Source organism: Formica exsecta, unplaced genomic scaffold (genome assembly GCF_003651465.1).
Source record: "Formica exsecta isolate Colony F162 unplaced genomic scaffold, ASM365146v1 scaffold138, whole genome shotgun sequence".
NCBI classification, from domain to species: Eukaryota; Metazoa; Arthropoda; class Insecta; order Hymenoptera; family Formicidae; genus Formica; species Formica exsecta.
The window spans coordinates 1747481-1769934 of record NW_021848711.1 but is presented as its reverse complement, the minus strand read 5'-3'; the positions used below and the strand labels follow the sequence as shown (position 1 = coordinate 1769934).

Here is a 22454-nt window from a genome sequence, read left to right as displayed (position 1 = left end):
TAATTAAAAATGTCTTATTACACAACTTGTAAATTACAATTAATTTTGTAAATTACAAATAATTTATGAATTTGTAATATTAGACATCATCTAGTAGTAAAAGATGGGCAAAAGTCATACTATGTTTGATTTAGCCGATAAAATTTAGTTTAATTTCAATTATTGTTTTACTTGTGTATTCATTACAGTATCCTTTTTATAAAACGTATTGCAGGAGCACATTTTTCACAATATACAATTTATTAACGTCGGTCAATAAAAATAATCTGTGAAGCATATGAAAAATTTGAATAAAGAATTGGATTAGTACTTTTGTGTGCTGAATCTGAAGCTGTTATCGTAGCATCATTTGCTGAATTTACAAATTAATCATATCTCATTAATATTCCTACATATCTATAAAATAAAAACATGTCCATTTGTTTGCATAGAAACGTGAGAATTCTTTTTCTCCATCCCCGTATAAATCATAAGACGAACGTGATATGAAAATCCATAATAAAAAATTTAAGTCGATAGAGAGCAGTAAATTCTTTTATTACCGCGATCTCACGACTTAAAAGTGTAGTGAGGTGCAGCTTGCATTATAAAAGAAAGCCATATACTTTCTTTACTACTTGTTAGATTGCTATTGATAAATAACAATAGGAATGGTACGCATATTTGATTCGTCATCATATAACTTTTATGTTTTTATTATTAAAAAGTATGAAAATGTGTATATAAAAATTTATACATATATTAAATTTATATATCTGTGAAGGAATGTGCGAGAAAAAATAATATTAAAAATATAAATATAATATATATTCAATATGTGTGGAAATTTGTTAAAAATATTGAATACAGAAATTGCATATTGGATAAAGCAACGAAATGTATAACAAATTCTTTATTGTAATTCTTAATGCAACGAGAATTGTACGTTGTACGTTAAAAAAACGTACGCTTTACAGCGGCGTAGAATTTCCGCGGCGCATTCGACAGTTTTTCATCAATGTTGTTCCACTTGGAAGTATGATTAATCAGCTTTCGAACTTTATGCCGGCACGGTTTTAAATTACCTTACATAGTAAAATTGCATTGCTTGCGTCGCGTAAATTGCAACAGCTATACACTTCATAAAAAAAAGTCGCATGTTATATATAGCCATTTCTTCAGATATCTCGGTATAATACTCATCATAATTTTTATATCCATTTATTTAAATCAATATTTTTTATATTTACTGTTACAAAAATTACTGCAAAATTTTTACTATAATTCTAACGCGACATTCTTTGATGTATTTAAAAAGTCAATTTTTTTCTTAGAAACTTTTCAGGGAATATTATAACTTTGTGTAAATTGTAATTAAAATTCTATTTTAGGATATAATCGACACGAGTGATTGATGAAATAATCTATCATTAAAGATTAACGGGATTCTAGAAGACATTGTATTTAATTCTAGACAGTATTAGGGCGTTTTTTTACACGAAAAGAATGATATTAATTTATCGGATGAATTAATATTATCGGGTCGATCAATTTTATGGGATAGAATCCTGATAAGTCTGATAGTTTCACGCGTGCCATCGTCGATACAACGCACAGTAAAAGAAAATTGAGGCGACGTTCTTTTTATCGTCCCGTACAAACGTTAAACGCGACGCTCATTTACCAGGATAGGCGTCGTTCTGTCGTCGTCATGCCTTTAGACTCATTCGAGCGAACTCGCATAATGTGCCTCACGATATTCATTTCCCGCAAATGCTTCGCGCGACGTAAAAGACATCGCTTCTCTTAAGAGATAGGGCGGCCAAATTAGCCTGATCATTTATGGAAATCCGGAAGAAACAGCTCGTTTGGAAGAGTTATATAATAATCTTGAAATCTTTCAGGAAAACAACGACGTATACGCGCGGATTTATTGCTCCGATATTTTTTTTACATCGAGGAATAGCACATGTGTGTATGTGTGTGTATGTGATTATATATTTCAATATTATTCATTAATTTTCTGGAGGGATTAAAAAGCGTGACTTTCAATGGACACAAACTACTGTATAAAGAACATTTTAGCATATATATATATAATAATTGCAAAAATTATCACTCTTTTAAGGATACGATTTTTATTAATGAAAGTCTTTAATTTTGACAAGATAAGAGAGAGATAATTTTCTCAATATGAAATTTTGACACTTAAATGAATGTAACGAAACATTATGGGATCTATATTGGATTTTCATCACGTCTGCAAATCGACAATCTAATACATTATGTATTACATATGTACTATATTGAAACGAAACTTACCTCCTCCTCAGCCTCCTTTTCGATGGCAGTTAGAGACTCGGCATCAGCGAGATTGTCGACGGCGATAGCCAAGAAGACGTTCAGGAGAATGTCTGCATTGCTATCTTTGTCAAGGATCGATTAAAATTTATTAAATCAGGCCGAATCGATATTACATTGAGCGAGCGCGACTTTCGATTTAAAATACGCGAGAAGGATAAGTGACGATTACTCGTCGTGAATTCGTCTCTTTTCGATAAAGGATACAGTTGCCGCATATGAAGAGGATAATGAAATAAACGCAGGCGAGCACGCCGAAACTTGCGACGCCGCCATAAGCTTCAATACCGACGTACATCACAACGTTCCAATCCTCGCCGGTTAATATCTGGGAAATGCAGAAATCAAATGTATCCCATGTTATTTTTAGAAGCGTAAGAAAATAGAGGAGAAAAATATAGCAGTCCGAAAATAGGGAGCGAAATCGGTTATATCTTTGCGATGAACAAAGCGATTCAACGCAATTTTTAAAAAATATTCCGCGCTTCTTTCTTTACAGAATGGTCGAATACCTGAAACACGGTGAGTAAACTCTGCCAAAAGCTATCAAAATTGTGACGCGTCTTTTCCTCATTATCGTTGAAATTGAATTTTCCACCGAAGACCTATTCGAAGAATAAACATTGAAGGAATAAGTCAACCGTGTGTGTGTTTTCGCGTCGCTACGTCTTCGCGTTAAATCTACCTGCATGCCCAGAAGAGCAAAGATGACGATGAAAAGAAAAAGCAGGAGCAGCAGCGAGGCGATTGATTGTATCGAGTTCAGTAGAGAGGCGACTAAATTCGATAGTGATCTCCAATATCTGCAAAGAGAAAAAAATAACGCATCTTATATCTCGAATGTCAAAGTTTCGCATCTTCCGGAATATTCTTATTACATCGTATTACATCGTGATGTTAAATATCGTTGTGGCTTAATTTTACAAGAATTACATTGAATATAAATTATATCTCGAAGAAAGAAGTACTCACTTTGTTACTTTGAATACCCTGAGCAATCGGACGCAACGAAGCACGGAAATGCCAAGAGGCGGCATGACATGTGTACGTGTAAGTATCATTTCGGTGATCGAGCCGATCACGACGAAGCAATCGAAACGATTAAACAACGAGACGAAATAACCCTGCGAAAAAAATTATAGTAGCCGAAAATTAAGAACGTTCAAGATATTTTCTAAGAAAAGATACTTATATACGTCTTTTTGTTTCACGAAAAAAAGAGAGACAGAGAGATGCTCGGATTTATCTCTGTTAATAAATATATGTCACACATATTGATAAGTAAACAATAAGAATTAAAATTAATTGAATAATGTATAACATTAATATTTATTAATATTACCATATTTTCTATACAAAAAAAAAAGAATCTTCGGAAAATATATGATGAGATTACTCACCTGAAAACCTAAACTATACATCTTCAACATCATCTCCATGGAGAAGAGCACGATGAAGAACATGTTCGTGTATTCTGATGGCAGACGAAAGAAGCTCGTGTTACGAAATGCATTACTACAGGCGCCGGAGCGGTTTATAATTAAAGGCAAATACACGCTAAGTCGACTTTATTTCCGCTAAGTAAGCAGCAAGAGGTGATATTTACCTTGAAAATCGTCCAACCAGTGTGGCTGATTGTAATGTTCTGTGGCAAGAACGCCGGTATTCAAGAAAACTAGAACTATGATGAGCCAATAGAAGACCTGGGACTTCACTGCCTTTCGGCAAGCTCTTCGCATCCGCCTGTTCACTCTGCAAATTCGCATCACAATACGCGAATGTAAGTCTAAAGTTTGCGCTCTCGCCCACTCGCTCGCGTTTATACGAGCGCTTAGCAAACTTGTTTGAATTTGTTCGGATAAATGATGCTTTGATCTCCATTGAGACGTTTCATGTATACATACGCGTAAGAATTCCGCGACGATATTTCAGAGATGGAATTTTCTCAATTCTAACACAAACACAATGTAGGATCCCTAAATATTTGCGACGATGGCTCTCTATTGCGCGACTTTTATATACTATTTCTTACAATGTAATTTCTTAAAAGGATAGAAATTTTGAAGAGCGATTTTTCCGCAAAACTCGATTACCTCTCTAGGTCTCGTTTTTTCTTTTTCCAGGCGGATTCTTGTTGAATTCCTTCTTCATCGCCCTCTAATTGATCCGTGCTCTCTATTTCGTTTTGTAGCTTGGCTATGTAATATCAAACTCCGTCAATTAATTAGCATATCATAACTAGGGGGAATAAGTTATTTCATCTCGCAGAATTTAGTTTAATGAACAACTTCCCAAATTCAGATTATTCACATGCATCTATACACTCGCATTTACATAAATATTGTGTAAATTCAGTTGCATAAATACTGATGCGATATTATGGGAATATCGGAAAATTACTTAATATAAATTTCTTTTTGTTTAAAAATTATTTTACATAAATATATAGTTGTTCCCGATATTATTTAAAAATATATATAATATTTATATTGTATATATTTATTGTATACATACTTTTTCCGTCTTGCTTCGGTTCATCAGTCTCCGGCTCGATATCCTCGGCCTGCGTTATCCAGTCGAGATAACCCCTGAGATCGTCCTCTATCTGCTGTTTCTCCCTGAGCTTGTGAAAATCGCCACGCGCCTTTGCCTTCTCTCTCTCCTTGGAGAATTCACTGCACCAAAAACGGGACAGAGTGCACGTACAATTGCGTCACGTTATGATTAGAGATATGCGCCAGGCGCGTAATTGAAATATTCAAAGACGATGAAACGGAACTCGAGCCGAGCGTGAAAAAGGATGGGAAAGGAGAGGGGAAGGTTCTCTCTTTATTTGCCCGTGCTTGTTCGATCTCTCGCTCGACAAACGAGTATGACTTTACAAATGCATCCACGCGTATATCGAGAAATCGTGAAAAGACTTTCCTCCTCGCTTACAATCTTCCCTTTTTATGAAAAAAATGAGGAAGCGGCAATCTAAGGATCTAATTATTCGAGGAGTAACGCTTCTCTTGATGAAAGCGCATTCCGATTAAAAGTTTTCGTTCGGCGACATGAATTTTAGCCTATAAGATTCTATTCACACAAATCGAATCAAGGAAGATTTTAATTACGTTTTTCCGATTTCTTTATCACTTCTCCGAGAAAGCAAGCACACTTAAAACATCCCATTGACATTTTGACTGGATAATTTTCGAGTAGTCTACATGAAACGTATTTCGAACATGTGTGTTGCGGTCTTTCCGATAATGACAGTGTTTTTGCGCGTGTTGTGCGTTAAGCGATGGATAAAACGTAAAAAGGGAAGGAAGTTAAATCGCGCTTATCATCGATATCGTTTTCACGCCTCGATTAGCCGCGCATCCTTTATCGATACGCAACGAAGTGTGTGCGTGTGTACATGTGTATGAACCTAAGAAAAAGATATTTTTATCTCGTCCCCTCATGGAGAATTGTAAAACTCCACGAGGATAGATATCGCAAGCCAATGGGTTATATCTTTCGAAAGGATCGAGACTGGTATCGTTACATCTGCATATTTACGTTTAGATGAAATACATATAATATTGAAAATTATCATTCTCAATATTTTATAAGATATAATGAATTAAGTAAGAACCGCGTATTTTCTTTTTAAAATTCTCTTATTTATCGCGATAAAGATATCTTGCGCAGTAAAATTTTTTCCGACACTTACCCGGACAACACACCGAGAATCAGATTCATCACGAAGAAAGCTCCGAGGATGACCATCGAGATGAAATATATCCACTGCCATGAGCTCCCCATCGCATCCTCGATCTAAATAAAACGCAATTATAGAATGATGATAAATATGAAAAACTGATCTTGGGAAACTGGTTCTCGATGATTGATTAATTTTGATTTACACGTAAAATTAATAGACTCACTGCTAGATTCTTTATTTCTCCCTCTTGATTGTATGAGTAGGAATCATAAAAAAAAACGCACACAATAAAAAAACTCGCGTCTAAACATTCTCTAATTTTACCTGAAATTTTGAACAAAAATATTTGGAGAATTAGATCAGAATCATTCTTAAAAAATTTTTTTACGAAATTCGAGTAGATATCCTGTTCAAGTATAACGTGAGTCTACGTTTTCTCCGTGAAAATTTCGTTTGACAAGAGATATCGCGTATGGGAGATTTTACATGATAAAGCACATCCGTCCATCCTTCAAGAGTGACACATTGGAAGACGGTGAGCATAGCCAATCCAAAATTGTCGAAATTCGTGATACCGTAGTTGGGACCCTCCCAGAATTGTTTGCTGCAATAGTAATCGGATCCGTAGGCAGAGCACTGGTAGCCCATGTCGCCGCAAGGATGCGGATCGTCCATTATCTCATCTGCGATACAAAGGGGAAACGAATTTTTAATCCAGGCGGGATAAACGGCGGCTGCGGAGCCGTAATAAGATTGGCCTCCGTGTATAAGCGCACGGCCTTAAAAACTTCTAATTGATTCCGAGAGCAACGAGTTTAATGTTTGTCGTAATACACCGTTAAAATGTTTGCACATTACTGTATATTACTACTCTCTATACGTATATTTATGCAAAGTGGCTCGAGACTAACACTTTTTCTCCTTCGCTAACGCGATTTATCGATCTTTCTGTCTCGTGCTTCTCCGGCACATAGGTCAATTAAAGGAGCTTCATTAAGCCCGTTGCTTCGTTAAACTTTAAATACACTTGAGCCAACTCATCTAACACGGCAAATCGTATCTGGATCTCTTATCAAATTAAAATAATGAATATAATTAATTTTCATACAAATAGTACACATAAATATAGGGTAAAGAAATATCTAGCATGTCATAAAAATAATTATTATAAATTTTAATTAGTGAAAGCACAATTATTCTAATTGATTATTTAGAGATTAACACTGGCGATTCTTTACGATGCTGTATATTTATATGAAAATGATAGAACATAAAGAATATATATATATAACCACAATGTATCAATTAATATAATCTGATATAAATTAATTCTTACTTTACACAGAGATAAGCAAAAAAAAACTAGAAGAAAAAAAGTTGTGTAACTTTATCGAAAAGAAGCTTGGGACATGAGTTTGCGTGAATTTGTTTTTTCTCTCTTCCTCGTCGCATCTCGACGCATCTTTTTGTATCGCCCGGGCCCGGCGACGTCCACCCGCTATTTTACGCATTCCCGTGAATCAGCTGTTTGCCGTGCGGCATGCAAATCGCGCGCGCGCGCGTCCCTCGCGCTAATAATAATTAGACGTTAGTTTCGTGTCCGCGTCTCGCGGTTGAATCATATCTAAAATAGCTGTCCCGGCGTAAAGTGTGTTAAGAGGCTAAGCTGGGAGTTCTCCCTCAGAGTCCCTCGCCAAATCCCCTTCCTTCGTCTTGTTATTTTTCGGTCCCAACGTATCCGATTTTTTCGTCGAATCCCACGGGAATGAACCTTACCAAGATCTACGCGATTCCTAAATAATCTAACAGATCCAAGGAACATTCCGCATTTTAACTTCTCGTTAATTCTTTATGACGGACGAATACAGACAAATTTCTCAATTTTTTTCAAATGAAAGAATAATGTCCTTGAGATATATATTATGTGTACTATATAAATTCTATATATTATATATTTATTTATTTAAATTTATTGTTAGTTTAGATTTAATAAAGAGTTTAGAGAGATTTTCGGAAATATTGTTAATTTTTAGTTATATATGGCAAATAAATTAGTTATATAAAATAACATTATATAAGATAATATCTAAATTGAATTTCTTAACCGAATATCTGAATCAGAGAGAGATCCAAAATTTAATAAATTTGAGAGTGTCCGCGCACAAACATCGATCCGCGATACGCTCGCCATCGTGAGAGTTGCCAAGCACGTTATCCGTTAAATTTTTATCAGGGCACGTAGCAATTCTGGAACGTGCACTTACCAGTTATGTTGTGCCTGCATGTTTTGTGCATCTTTCCGGAGAACAGCTCGAGGCCGATGATGGCGTAAATGATGATGACGAAGAGAACTAATAAAGCAATGTGCAAAAGTGGTACCATCGCCCTCAAAATAGAGTTTAGGACCACCTGAAGACCTACATAGATGACGAATCAATTTATCTCTATCAATTATGCGTGCGCGTTTCTCTCATACATTAATTATTATTAAATCTTTAAACAATTAAATAACATATTCCAGCGAAATAACTATGATTATTTTAACATTTTATAAATTGTGTCCAAATTGAATTTAATTAGCTTATTTTCTTGATGTTACTCGCGACAAAATCGATATTTTGAGCGAAAAGTCTTACTTGGAACACCGGAAACCAGCCTGAGAGGACGTAGAACACGAAACGCCCTTAAGGCCTTGATGTCGAAACCCTCCTTCATAATAATCATCAGCACCGTGCTTATCATCCTACAAAGAGAAACGCAAAAAAATTTTCTATACAGCAGGCAAGGATTAACGACTTGATGATAAAATTAAGACTTTATAACGTAGGCATGAAAGTCATTTTCCCAGAAGATAATTTGTCCCTGAAGAAAAGAGCTTTCTGTGCCAAGGCTAATAGTATTATCAACGCCGTATGGCGGCATTTATGAGGCATAAAAGAAGGAGAAGGAAGCTCTCCTCCCTTAAATATCTCTTAAATAAACGAGAGATATCGCGATCTTTTTTTTTTTTTTTAGATACCCTTCCCCGAAATTATTACATGTCTGGTACCAATTAATTTTTTTTTTTTTCTTGACGTCACGTTTTTAAATTATCGTTTCCGCAAATATTCAACATACCGCGAAGTTTATGACGTTATCGCAAACGAAGCGAACCGAATAAATCCGCCAACCGGAAGGAAATGATCTCGCCCGATGAGACAATTTCGAATGTTACCGACGACTGCATTTTCCTCGTACATTAGGCTGCATGTCATTTGAATAATGGCCCTTGCATAACGGTCGATTCGGAGGGTAGAAGAGAAAGAGAGAAAGATGTGGATGCGCATGTTCTCTCCCGCGGGACATTAAGACGGATCGATTCGCCGTGTCGTTAACCGAGAGCGATAAAGTTATCAGGCGGGAGAGGAAGCATCGCATCACGTTGGTTCTACGCGAAGCGTGCGTCTAGCGAAAATAGGTACATAGTTACGCTTGTCGATACGAAACGCCATAATCCGGGATAGATTTTCGCGAACAATCCTTCACGCGGAATAAATAAATTCGCGTCACGGCGATCGCGGATCATTAACCGGAGGAAACAGCGCGAGGAAGGTTTGATTTCGATATGCTCTGCTTGTCAATTTCTCATTTTTATATAACATGCGTGCGTGTGTCTGGCGGCTTCTCTCTCATCTTTTTACTCTGTAAAAATCGATGTGATCGCGTAAATAGGGTACCATTATTTACGTCATGTATATATAGCGCGTACGTGATATATTGTAGTAGTAATAGATGCATATAAGGGTCATGTATCGGAATTCTGGCGCGGATGGATTATGATACCGGGATAATCGCGATTTTTAATACTTTTCTATCCGCGGAACTTCTGAAAGAGAACGGAATCAGAATATTTTCACGAAATATCGAAAATACGCGATGTCGCATCTTTTATGATTTTCGAGATGAAAGTACGTATTTTCCGAAAATATAATTAATTTTCATACAAATAGTACACATAAATATAGGGTAAAGAAATATCTAGCATGTCATAAAAATAATTATTATAAATTTTAATTAGTGAAAGCACAATTATTCTAATTGATTATTTAGAGATTAACACTGGCGATTCTTTACGATGCTGTATATTTATATGAAAATGATAGAACATAAAGAATATATATATATAACCACAATGTATCAATTAATATAATCTGATATAAATTAATTCTTACTTTACACAGAGATAAGCAAAAAAAAACTAGAAGAAAAAAAGTTGTGTAACTTTATCGAAAAGAAGCTTGGGACATGAGTTTGCGTGAATTTGTTTTTTCTCTCTTCCTCGTCGCATCTCGACGCATCTTTTTGTATCGCCCGGGCCCGGCGACGTCCACCCGCTATTTTACGCATTCCCGTGAATCAGCTGTTTGCCGTGCGGCATGCAAATCGCGCGCGCGCGCGTCCCTCGCGCTAATAATAATTAGACGTTAGTTTCGTGTCCGCGTCTCGCGGTTGAATCATATCTAAAATAGCTGTCCCGGCGTAAAGTGTGTTAAGAGGCTAAGCTGGGAGTTCTCCCTCAGAGTCCCTCGCCAAATCCCCTTCCTTCGCCTTGCCATTTTTCGGTCCAGCGAAAATAGGTACATAGTTACGCTTGTCGATACGAAACGCCATAATCCGGGATAGATTTTCGCGAACAATCCTTCACGCGGAATAAATAAATTCGCGTCACGGCGATCGCGGATCATTAACCGGAGGAAACAGCGCGAGGAAGGTTTGATTTCGATATGCTCTGCTTGTCAATTTCTCATTTTTATATAACATGCGTGCGTGTGTCTGGCGGCTTCTCTCTCATCTTTTTACTCTGTAAAAATCGATGTGATCGCGTAAATAGGGTACCATTATTTACGTCATGTATATATAGCGCGTACGTGATATATTGTAGTAGTAATAGATGCATATAAGGGTCATGTATCGGAATTCTGGCGCGGATGGATTATGATACCGGGATAATCGCGATTTTTAATACTTTTCTATCCGCGGAACTTCTGAAAGAGAACGGAATCAGAATATTTTCACGAAATATCGAAAATACGCGATGTCGCATCTTTTATGATTTTCGAGATGAAAGTACGTATTTTCCGAAAATTATCTCAACACCAATTTACGCGTCAATAGTCGCGAGTACAAATTCTCCGCGTGTAGAAGCAATTTGCCGAGATATTAATTACGATGGAAACTCGATCGGCGCTCGACCACCGTGTAAAGAGGGGGACAGACCTATTGGGAGTATTATCGAGACTTGAACGGCGCTCATGAATTTTCAATCACCGATCGTGCGCACGTTGTTATACCGGGCCGGATTTGATTTACACGCATGAGTCGCGACATTACGTTGCCCGATCGCTCGAGCACGCCCAGATTATATCACAAATTAATTCTCTAACCCGCCTTAGTGCGTGTAATAATCCGAGTACGATGTTCGGTTGCGCCGATCGCGACCAAGATTTTTCGATTTCCTTCCTTCCTTCCTTTCTTTCTTCCGGGAACGATTACGCTCCGCGAAATATACCGAGGAATCGGTTTTTGTTTGTGAATCAATCTCGAATCAATTTCATCAACTTCGCAGCTTTAGATGCCCGCGCGCTCTTTTTTATAAAATGAAGTGTAAAGTTTTACAATTTTTCGCCTTTTTAACTTACGTTCGCTGGCTTTTTAATGCATACGCGAAAACATGAAAATACTCCGATAACTTCGAAGAGAGTAACTTTGTTCAGGTGCTTCCTGCATAATCAGTATATAGTAAGAAATTGCTTTAGTATTTATAAGACTCGCCTCTCCAACTCTTATAAATGTTTAAGCTTGCTAGAAAGGGCTTTTTATGATACTGTTGTATGAAACAGTAATCGATAATTTTTTCTCCCCTCTCTTTCTCCATCCCCATAATATGTATAAAATTATCTTATATATTTTTTTTATATTATGTATAATTATGTATAATTATATTTGAATTTTTTTAATATATTGAGTTGCGAAAATAACTTATTCCTATATTTTTAATATTAATGTTCAATATTGATCGCCAAGCGAATATTCCAAGGTAATCGAGTTATGTGATTTGCCATTGCCATTCGTGAATTTTGGTGGACGTTATCGATATTGTGTGTGGGAAAACATTAACAGATGCAAACTATCCAACGGCTAAGTGTATATGATCACCACGCACTATCGATTACATCGACATTGATCCAATTAGCTTGCAATTGATACAAGTTGTTAGATGTTATATATACCTTTATTGACTCTCGCTCGTCGAATTCGGAGGAAAACGACTTTATCAGAAAACAAACGCCGAGTGTAACATTGAAACGTCGTAAGTGCTCGATCTTTAACCGATTTTTCGTTAGAAAATTCAAATAAAAAGAGACGGATATTTAAGGAGAAAGATATCCTTAGCTTAGAGAAGCGCTTAGCTTCTTTTAAAAATGTGTTAGTAAATGAAGATATATCGGATAAGAAATTCGCTAACGTATTTAATTCTAATATTAATTTAATTCAATTAGAGCAAATCCGATTTACAATATATTGAGTTTGTAAATGTAATAAATAAAAATATTTTATCCGTGAATTTAATTCTATCAGAATAAAAATTGCAATAAATTTCTTTCAATTTTTTTCATGAATTAAAATCGATTCTTCACTTTTCTGTGGACAAAACATTAAATAAATGTGGAGATTTATTAAACTGATGTACTCACCCAATTACGACTATCGTGAAATCCAGCAAGTTCCAACCGTTGCGGAGATAAGCTCCCGGATGAGCGACAAAGCCATAAGCTATGATCTTCATCACGCACTCCGCCGTAAAAATCACAAGAAAAATGTACTCTATCTTTTCCTGCAACATAACGTAAGAAAAATTGTCGTAAAAAATAGGAAAAGATATACTTATTAGCGTCGATTCTAAAAGAGCATCCAAAGCAAAAGTTACAAACAGGATTTTATTCTCAATAAAATAATTGGAAAGAGGCTACGATTGATAAGTATCGAGCGATAAGATGCATTGCCGCAATTTGGCCGCGGGACACGTTCGTCAAGCGAGGGTAATTGAAAGCAACGGGAACAAATTGCGGCGAATTGCAATTAAAAACGAGCTCGAGAAGACAATGTTTTGCGCAAACGCGCACACGGACGTTAAACATTTAAAGCACGAGCGTCGCGTTGCAGTTGGATTACGACGAGTTACGACGAGAACGTGATCGCCATTTATACAGAAGAGGGTGTCAACTCGCGCCGATATTTTTTACATGGAACTTGTGAACACTCGCGTCTTTTTTTTCTCTATAGAACGAATAACCTGTTGCTATTTTCTTGTCTTTTTCTTTTTTTGTTTTAATATCTCTTTAACTTTACTCCGCCGCGGTTAGTTTAAAGGAGCAAAGAGACTTTAGCGGAAGGCAGTCTCTCCAAATTTCGAAACTTTGATCAACTCATTATCAAGTCGCGGAATTAATTACTTACCATGTAAGCCGCAAAACTGTATAACACTCTTAAACTTTTACCATATCATATTTTACAAGTGACGGGTAATTGAAATTATATATACATGAATGATAAAAATTAATAAACTCACGATTGCGACATAGCAAAAAAGTCTGATGTAATTTTCACGGAATACATTTATAAAACAGAAAATGACCACAATTCTTAAGAAATTAATAGTATCTTTTAATTGTACAAAAAATGCAAAAGTAAACACGTGTCTTAGAAAATGTGAATTTAAGACTAACTTTTCGACGTTGATCATCCCCCTCATTAGAGTGATTCATAGGCAGCAGTATCAACAGCATCGCCAGCTATCGCGCAAAAGGATTAATCGACGCATGGCATGGTTGCGGTTACAGGAAAGGGGAGGAAGGGGGGAGAAGAACGGTATAGGCCTTGGTGAGAAAAACAGGCGAAACAAAAGGAAGAAGCGGAGGGTTAAAAATAAGGCCGAAGAGAGAACGCTCGCTCGCTACACATTAGAGGTGGGGAAAAAAGCTGCCGTACGAAGAGAGAAGATATACAGGGGGTATGGTGGACGTTAAAGGGGAAGTTGAAAGGTGCGGATACACGATCACAGAGAGAGGACACGAATTCTCGCTATCTCTCTCTCTCTCTCTCTCTCTCTCTCTCTCTCCCCCTCTGCGCGGCATCCATTGCGTCTAATTTCCGAAATCGATCGATTATCGGTTCGCTGAAATAAGCTCGAGCGCACATTATATCGTTCGTATTGCTCGCCGATGCATGACACGTGGGCGCCGTTACGTGACTTTGAGGGCGCAAAGTTGTGTAGAAAGTTCCCAAAGTTTTGACGGATCGCGTTGTTTCTCACTCTATCTTTCTCTCTCTCTCTCTCTCTCTCTCTCTCTCTTTCTCTTCCCTGTTCACTCGCTCTCCTTTTTAATACTTTATTATTTCTTTTATTACGAATTTATTTTTCTTTTTGGAAGATATACGAACGTCTGGCACTTTAGACAAATTTATAGCATGATTTTCAAGAATTTGCTTTTGTAAATTATTACTTTATTATTTTTTCAGATCGGAAAGTATTCTTTATTATTTTAAGAGTTCTTTTATAAAAATTCGTTATAGTTCGTTGATTTAACAAATATGTTCGAGTGAAATAAAAGTGAAATATATATTAATCACGTGATAAATTTTTTTGCATCTCATATACTTGTCAACTTTATTCTCTAAAGACCGTTCTAATAAATTAGATTGTTTTAACTAATTGTTGATCTTCTCATTAAAATACGCTTCATATGCGTTCCATTATTAAATCGGCTCTCATTAGAAAATGCATTTGTATCACGCACAGTTTTCTTACTCACATGAGGATTAACACATTGGCTACCGCGTGGGCGAAATACGGAAAGAGCAGGTGGTAAGGCCAGGACCGTAGATATTTCGCAAATGTTCCTGCCGAATAATAGATCCGCCGCTGCGATATTAAATGCCAGATCGTGTTCGGGTCTAACGAATATTTCATGCTGTATGAGAGATTAGACTGTTTGATTTACGCCATATATTTGCGCTTTGAGTGCTGCATGCACTAGTTAGCACTTGTATGGAATTTTGTATGTGAGACTACTTTATAAACGCGATGTTTGATCGCAAAATCTTTACCACTGAAATATTTTTAAATATATTATATATGTGTATATATTAATGAGAAAAAATAATTTCATATTTAAATATTAAGTACTACTTTCTTTCTGTGAGCATGATTTTTTATGTTCAAGACCAAAAAAAAATAAATCTTTTTCTGTTATTTTATTTTTGAAAATTAACGGATATTCATAAAAATGTTTTCACACACATACATATATGGAGCGACGTGTGTATTGCAAATTTTTGATATAGTTTCATAATCTTGTGGTGATAAAAGATATCACAGTTGTCGGAGTTTTATCTCGATTGAGTATCGGGCGGCGAATGAAAAAGTTGGAAGTTTTTAAAGAAGATCTAGAGAGATCGATCTTAAAAGTTGCGACTTTTTGGAGTTTGCGACTAAATTCGCGAATCTCTCCCGGAGGCGTTGTTTTCCGTTCCCTGGTTTTCAGAGAGGAATGCTCAAAGAATGACATAGAGAGAGACAGAAAAAAAATAAGAAAATGCAAAAAATAAATTAATATATAATTTTAACGAAAGAGTGAAATCTGCCTGTTTTCTAAGTCACTTTACATGATTTGTGTCTCTTGCATCTCTTTTTGCATTTACTCTACTAATTATTTAATTTAGGATTTTTTACAAATTTCGCTTACACGTGTCATTTATTATTTACTCTTAATTTATGACGTTTTTGCTATCTTTCTGCATATTTATTAATTTAACAGACCTATATAGTTCACTTCACGTTTATACGGATAGTTTTCCGCGAATTTTCCGTTAGTCCAATCTCAATGAAGTTTCCTCTCGATATCAATTAGCGCGCAAGGGATGCCTTTGAATGACGCAAAACGATGTCGCACCCTTTGGTGAGACACGACACGCCGATCCTACTTTAGTACGTGCATAATACGACGTAAAACTTAATTTCGAGTTGCTGCTAACACGCGAGCCGTTTCTCATCGTGCATAAGTAATTTCGCAAGTTTTGATGCGAAGCTGAAACGATGCTGAGCCGAATGTCGCAAGTCTTATCTGTGAATGAGCTCGAGCGGCTTTCGATATTGATAACTATGAATGACTTTTGAAGTCATTTCCGACACCCGAGGGAGGGGGGAAGGGAAGAAAGGAGTATCCTCGATTAATCCTCGCGCTACAGCGGCCTACATGTGAAACTGCGCCTTCCAATTATAGCGCCCAGGGTGCCATGCACGCCGATCTCGAGCAAGATTGAACAATTATTGAACGTTCAGCTCGAATAAGTTTCATACCACCAACCCCGTCAGTGCTGTTTCGAAATCGATAACTCGATAGAGGTTCGCGTGGTTCGTTGAACGGGACCGCTACTCTCTTATTGTTGCATGAGGCCACTTATCGATTTAGGCACATACATATATACATATTGTGTATATATGTACATATATATATATATATCACGATTGGTAAAATTGCTTTATTTCGCATTCAGTGAAATCGCACAAAGGGATTCCCGGTGACGCCTTTCATAACGGGATGATTGCCGTTTGCTCGCGATTATTTTTAGTCTCTTTCGAGGTTCCTATTTTTACTTAAATATAGATGCGCGTTATAAAATAATACATACACACACACGCGCGCGCTAGATTATTCAATTTCTGTTTTTATTTAAGGGAAGTCCCTCGACGAAAAAAAAAAACTAATAATTTTATTTAATAAAAATCTTTTTTACAAAAATAAAATCTCTCTAAAGTTTCTATAAATACTCTAGAAAGTAAAAGTGATAATAAAAAATATATCAAGTACTCACCAAGTACTGATTGGTCAAGTTGGAATCGCCATAAGGATACGGCGTATAGACGGCCAAAGCGACACAGTTCGCAAATATCGTCATAAGGATGAGCCACTCGAAAGGTCTGCGAAATGACATTGATAAAATCGTGCGAATTAAGGAAAATATAAGGGTGATCGTTCGCGCGTTAATCCTTTCCATCGTCGGAAATCATCGCCAATATTAACCCCGACATTATCCGAACTCGAATTAGGGTCAGCCTAAGGAAGAGGGATTAACGCGCAGTTATTAAAGTCAGAGCGCGTAAATATCGGTTTGCCAAACTTTGATCTTCAATTCTCCGTCGCGTCGCATAGCTGTTATTTTTTTAATCTCGCAAGAGCAAAGGATACTTCCATTCCACGACGCTGATGCACATCTTCCTAAGAGGGTTCGTGAGGGCCAGGCAGAAGAGCGCCCGGACGGGCCTGTCGGGCGGCGGCTTGCCACCCCGTCTGACGGGCCTCTTCTGGGCCGACTTGGAGGCAGCGCCGGTGGCCCCGGCGGGGCCCGTCTGCGACTGCGGGGGCGGCGGTGGCGATTGATGATGCGCGTTCGCCAACTGTGCGGCATCCGGCACGCCACCGACACCACCGACGATTGATTGCTGGCCGACAATGGGGGGGGTCGCGGTGGAGGGGGTCGCGGCAGTCGGCTGGGCCCCAGGCAGCCGGGCAGGTGGGCCCAACGCCGAGCCCCCATCCCCCCCCGCGCTCATCGGTCGCTGGTGTCGAGCTCCGTGCTTCCCGTGCTACGACGACGATCACGTCTTCTTCTTCTTCTCCTGCGGCGACGCACCAGCGATTGCTGCTCGGCCAAGCAGATGGAGGCGATCGACGCCGATCGACGCGGTGTCTCAGAGTCGCCCCACCACGCGCTGCAGCTCGCCGGCATGCTACGGCACTGGACTGCTACGAAGCTCCCTCCGTGACCTGCGGTTGAAAGGTCGAGGTTCATGAGAGAGAAAGAGAAAGAGAGAGAGAGAGAGAGAGAGAGAGTGAGAACCCTTTCGGCCCTAACGGCAAATGTGCATCGCGGTGAGTACTTTATAAATTGTAATTATTCATGAACTAACGCCGCGATACATTCACGAACGCGAATTGATGTGCACTCTCGCGAAAATGTTCTCGAAACGCGTAGATAAATATCATATTTTCGAAAATGTTACATCCAATTTTCAGTTGATATATTTGAAAGTAATATGAACGCAATTTTAATATTTAAATTTTTTGTAAATCACAGTCAGAAGAGTGAATTGTTCCATGATATGCTATATTACTTTGAAGCTGCTAATATATAAATGTTACGATCATTTTTCGTGTATTGTAACTTGTCTAATTAAACGAGCATATTTTTTGTATCGCGAATAATAAATAAATTTATAGTCTCCAACGTTTATTCGACATCGAACACGATTATTTAGACAAAACGCATATGACGCTGCTGGAAGAAAGAGTAGATTATACATACATATATATTGATATAGAGAAGAGAATAGCGCACGTAAAGCTGGCGATCCCACGCCTACGCCTTTTATGCGAAAAACGAGATATCCCAGGCAATTCGAGAATATTCCAGTCTCAAACGACGCAATTATACCTTTGATGGTGCAAATCCACCGAGTAGAAGCAATGTATATAATGCAGCGGGGGTTGTGCAGCCTTGTCCTCCTCCTCAATTTAAGAGGGATAATGCATAGCGCGAAGCCTTTCGATTGCACCATGGGTGCAATAAAAAAATAACAAGGCTACTGAATGAAAAGAATTCAACACAACGACGATTATTTGGGGGCAGCTTTTCTACGATCTCGGCGCTACCTATCAACTGCAGGTTTTTTTCCCCCGAGAATCAGCTCGTTTATTTCTCTCAATTTTGTGAAAAACATTCGAAGCGATCGAAAATTTGTTACGCTATTGATAGAATAATAAGATTAATTATTCTTTTAGCTTTCTAGAATAAATTCTAATACTTCCAGTTTTTATTTTTCAAACGATATAGGAAATATTTTAAATTATATTCTTCTCTTTTAGTTTTTTAACTATAGATATTTTATATTAATGATAATAATCGTTTTCTTAGCATTATAAAAATAAACTTTATATTCATTTCACATTAACGAAGATGCGAAAGAAGATGTTAGTCGTTATAAGATGTGAGTCATCATAAATTGTGCGAAATTACTGGAACAGTGAAAAATTATCGAGCACTCTAATGGCACATTTATTCCGCCCCTTCCAAGTCCCGGAAGCGACCAAAGCCGCATGTAAATTACACGCAGATCGTACGTGGTAACATGACAATTATTCGCGATAGAAATCTGTTGAAACATTCGTGTTACAGTATATTACGGTCGATGCTTTCCCGACTCCGTAATTCTACTATCGCGTACAATAAATTGTTCATGGAGATTGCTGTTACGCGGACAAATTCTTTGCGATTAACGAGCATGTCGAGTTTTCGATTGATTTTCTTGCCGTGCAGACGGAGTTTACGAAACCTGATTTTAAGACCTGATTTTCGACGTGATCAATCGGACGATTCTTTCCGTAAATCTACGTTGCAAATCCGCAAAAGGCATTTTATTTGAAATCGATTCTCTAGCGGTAAGATAATTCTGCAACAGATAACTATATTTTTGAGGGTTTAATGATCATTTTAAGTGCTTCAAGTTTTTCAAATTTTAAAGATCATGCTTTTAATAAATAAATGACACAGATATTGAAAATAATTCCCTGTAATCCCCTTTATTAATTATAAATAATCAATAAATATTTAAAAATTGACAAAGATTCATACAATCAAAAATATATTTAGTTGCATCATATATATACATAATTTTATTATCATTTTATTATTAAATTCATTCTTTTCTCATTCCATAGGCTTTCCTAACTTATTAAAAAAAAAAAAAAAAAAAAAAAAAATCAATTGATTTTTGCACTTATATAGAGATCCACCATATTTTATCTGTCGATACAATGGTATACGAAACGACCGTCAGTCGTCCGAAGGAAACGTCGGCTGCGAGAGAGACTAGGGAGCCCTGGGATTTATAGCCGAGTTGTGCTATATTTAGTGAGCCTAAATACTAGAAAGCTCTACCTACGCGGGCGAGTTTCTCTCGCGTTCCCGTGCCTGGTGTCGCGACACTTGTAAACTTGTGTTTTAATCGCCTCTGCTGTGGTGGCCTCTTTGCACGATACGATCGCAACTTGGACCGCAAATATACTCGGTAACGAATCGTATACATTTTGTGCGCAAAATATTTCACGGTTTACCTCGTATCGTTCGAGTCATTTTGTCTACGAGACGATGTTCTCGAGAATAAACATCAAGCGCATCTCACAACACAGTTCCTCGATTTTACAAGAGAGAAAACATGCCAATGTATAATTTAAATTATTTAAGATATTTTCCGAGGGTGACTGGATAGAGAGGGATGTTATTTATAAATTATTATATTCGCGATTCTGCGAAAATGATGATGCGCATCGAGAGGATCCTGTGATTCAGAATGACGAAATAGAGTGCAATGGGCGCGATTCTAGATTGCGTAAATTTATAGATAGCAATGAGACATATATTTAAAAGAATCAAGACTACTTGTGACATGGATAAGATTTTGAATTTCTTCTCTGATTTTTTCCTATTCCTTTTTTTCGCAACAAAATTACTTATCAATTGATAACTATTTATATGCTTATATTAATATAAATTAGGAAGATGAAAATAAGTTTTTCTCTCGCATAATAATTTAATATATCAGATAAATTAAAATTAACATATGCTCCGTTCTTTGTATATGTATTCCATACTAATAAACATAACATAAATCATTTATATGTATATGTAGTGATCAAATCTAATACGTAATTCACATCCAGAGTGCGATGCGAGGCAAGTATTCAGAAACAGCATGATCCTTCCCATTCGGGTTCGTGGCATTTAACCAAGATTGATCCCGAGATTTCGTCCCGTTATTCCTTTGATACCGGCTTCGTTTATCTGAAAGATCACGGCCGCAGCTCGACATTGTCCGCTAATCCTATCGTCCGCGACTTACGTACGCGTATGTGTGACGTATATCTGTATAGCGTTTCGTATCGAGTCGCTTCTGCAAACTTCGGAATTTGCTGAAATCGCGAACAATTTCGAGTTACCGAAACCGTCCCAGATGTCGAGGCGCGTGAATTCTCACCAGCGCATTTCACCCCTTTTCTTCCCCTTTCCCCCTTCTCCCTCAAGCGCAGCGGGAGGGAGACTTGATTTGCATGTTTCACGCGATTTGGTGACACGGTCGAGGGTACAAATCCACCGCGATTCTTCAGAGATTGCGATCACGCTTACTGATTCCATCAAATTTACGGCACATCTGACCGACAATTTTGGTTAATTTTGATTTAGAGATTATCTGTTAATTTTCGAGATTACAGTTATGATAGAAACAAAAAACTGAGAATTTTAATAGTTTATATATGTTGCACAGATTTTTTGTAAGTACTATTTATCGATAATAGATCAATAAAGTTTTAAAATATTTAAATATCTAAATTATAATCATATTATTATTATTTGTGAATGTTATTTTATTTATATATATTGGAAATATGATTGAGATACACACTTTTCACATGGTTTATTTATTTCATAAATGCTAGCAATATTTGTTTGAAGATAATTGCGCAGTCAACAAACAATAACCTTTTTTCTTCAAATACGAGAAAAAGAGTTATTATTTACTGTAGTTTTATTGACGTTGAATGATTTCGGATTCCAAATTGCATCCATTATGTCGCAATTTTGAGAAATTTGCGATTAAAGTTGCAAAAATGAGCTATTTTAATATATTTTATCATGTTATAGTTATAGATGACATGTTGAGAAAGTTTTGTCGGAATCAAAATTATATATTTTGTTAGAATTTGTAGTTTTACTAAAAGGAATTTGATCTGTCAATTGTGAGTAATAAAATATTCATAGTTAAATATGGGGTTTATTGCGGAAAAGAGCTACGAACTAGATTATCCCCCCCCCCCCACACACACACATTGAAGTTCTTAGAAAATAATTTTTAATTAGTTTATTTAAATTTAAGAATTTTCTAGGTCTCAATGATTCGCGTACATATATACGGAACAATTTAATAATGACAAATAAATCGACGATAAAAGGAGCTACCTATCATAAGAGAGAGAAATGCGGTTTACATGGTGTAAAATTCTTCTGTCTTGTGACGAAAAAATTCCATGGAGGCGGCAGCGACCGCATCGATCGTTTTACATACACGAATAATACGTTCCGGATGAAATCGCTTTAACGAGACGCCGTCAATCGCGACCGAGAATCGCTTGATATAGCGCATAGGTATATAATTGCTCCCATCGCTGCATCGTGTTTGGAAGTTTTGTCGAAGCAGCATTCTCCAGAGAATATTTTTATCCCGAGAATTCATGTTCGGGCGTTCGTCAAGATGGTCGAACCACTCTCTTTC

General features: G+C 37.1%; 1 protein-coding gene across 5 annotated transcripts in view; it reads right to left on the bottom strand.

Annotated features, from left to right (window-relative positions):
* LOC115245961 (muscle calcium channel subunit alpha-1) overlaps positions 1–22454 on the bottom strand; it is a 63516-nt gene that overhangs the window by 27630 nt on the left and 13432 nt on the right. For all 5 annotated transcript variants that reach the window (XR_003885625.1, XM_029824491.1, XM_029824493.1 and 2 more), the window contains exons 2-17: positions 17317–17895; positions 16943–17048; positions 12763–12902; positions 8665–8771; positions 8293–8445; positions 6515–6711; positions 6038–6141; positions 4855–5015; positions 4434–4536; positions 3947–4092; positions 3741–3814; positions 3313–3464; positions 3026–3143; positions 2853–2945; positions 2548–2668; positions 2302–2393 (exon numbers count right to left, since the gene is read on the bottom strand). Coding sequence is in view for 4 of the 5 variants with exons in the window: in XM_029824491.1 (XP_029680351.1) it covers positions 2302–2393; positions 2548–2668; positions 2853–2945; positions 3026–3143; positions 3313–3464; positions 3741–3814; positions 3947–4092; positions 4434–4536; positions 4855–5015; positions 6038–6141; positions 6515–6711; positions 8293–8445; positions 8665–8771; positions 12763–12902; positions 16943–17048; positions 17317–17681 (2232 nt within the window). In the remaining variant the exon portion in view is untranslated. The remainder of the gene's footprint in view (positions 1–2301; positions 2394–2547; positions 2669–2852; positions 2946–3025; positions 3144–3312; positions 3465–3740; positions 3815–3946; positions 4093–4433; positions 4537–4854; positions 5016–6037; positions 6142–6514; positions 6712–8292; positions 8446–8664; positions 8772–12762; positions 12903–16942; positions 17049–17316; positions 17896–22454) is intronic.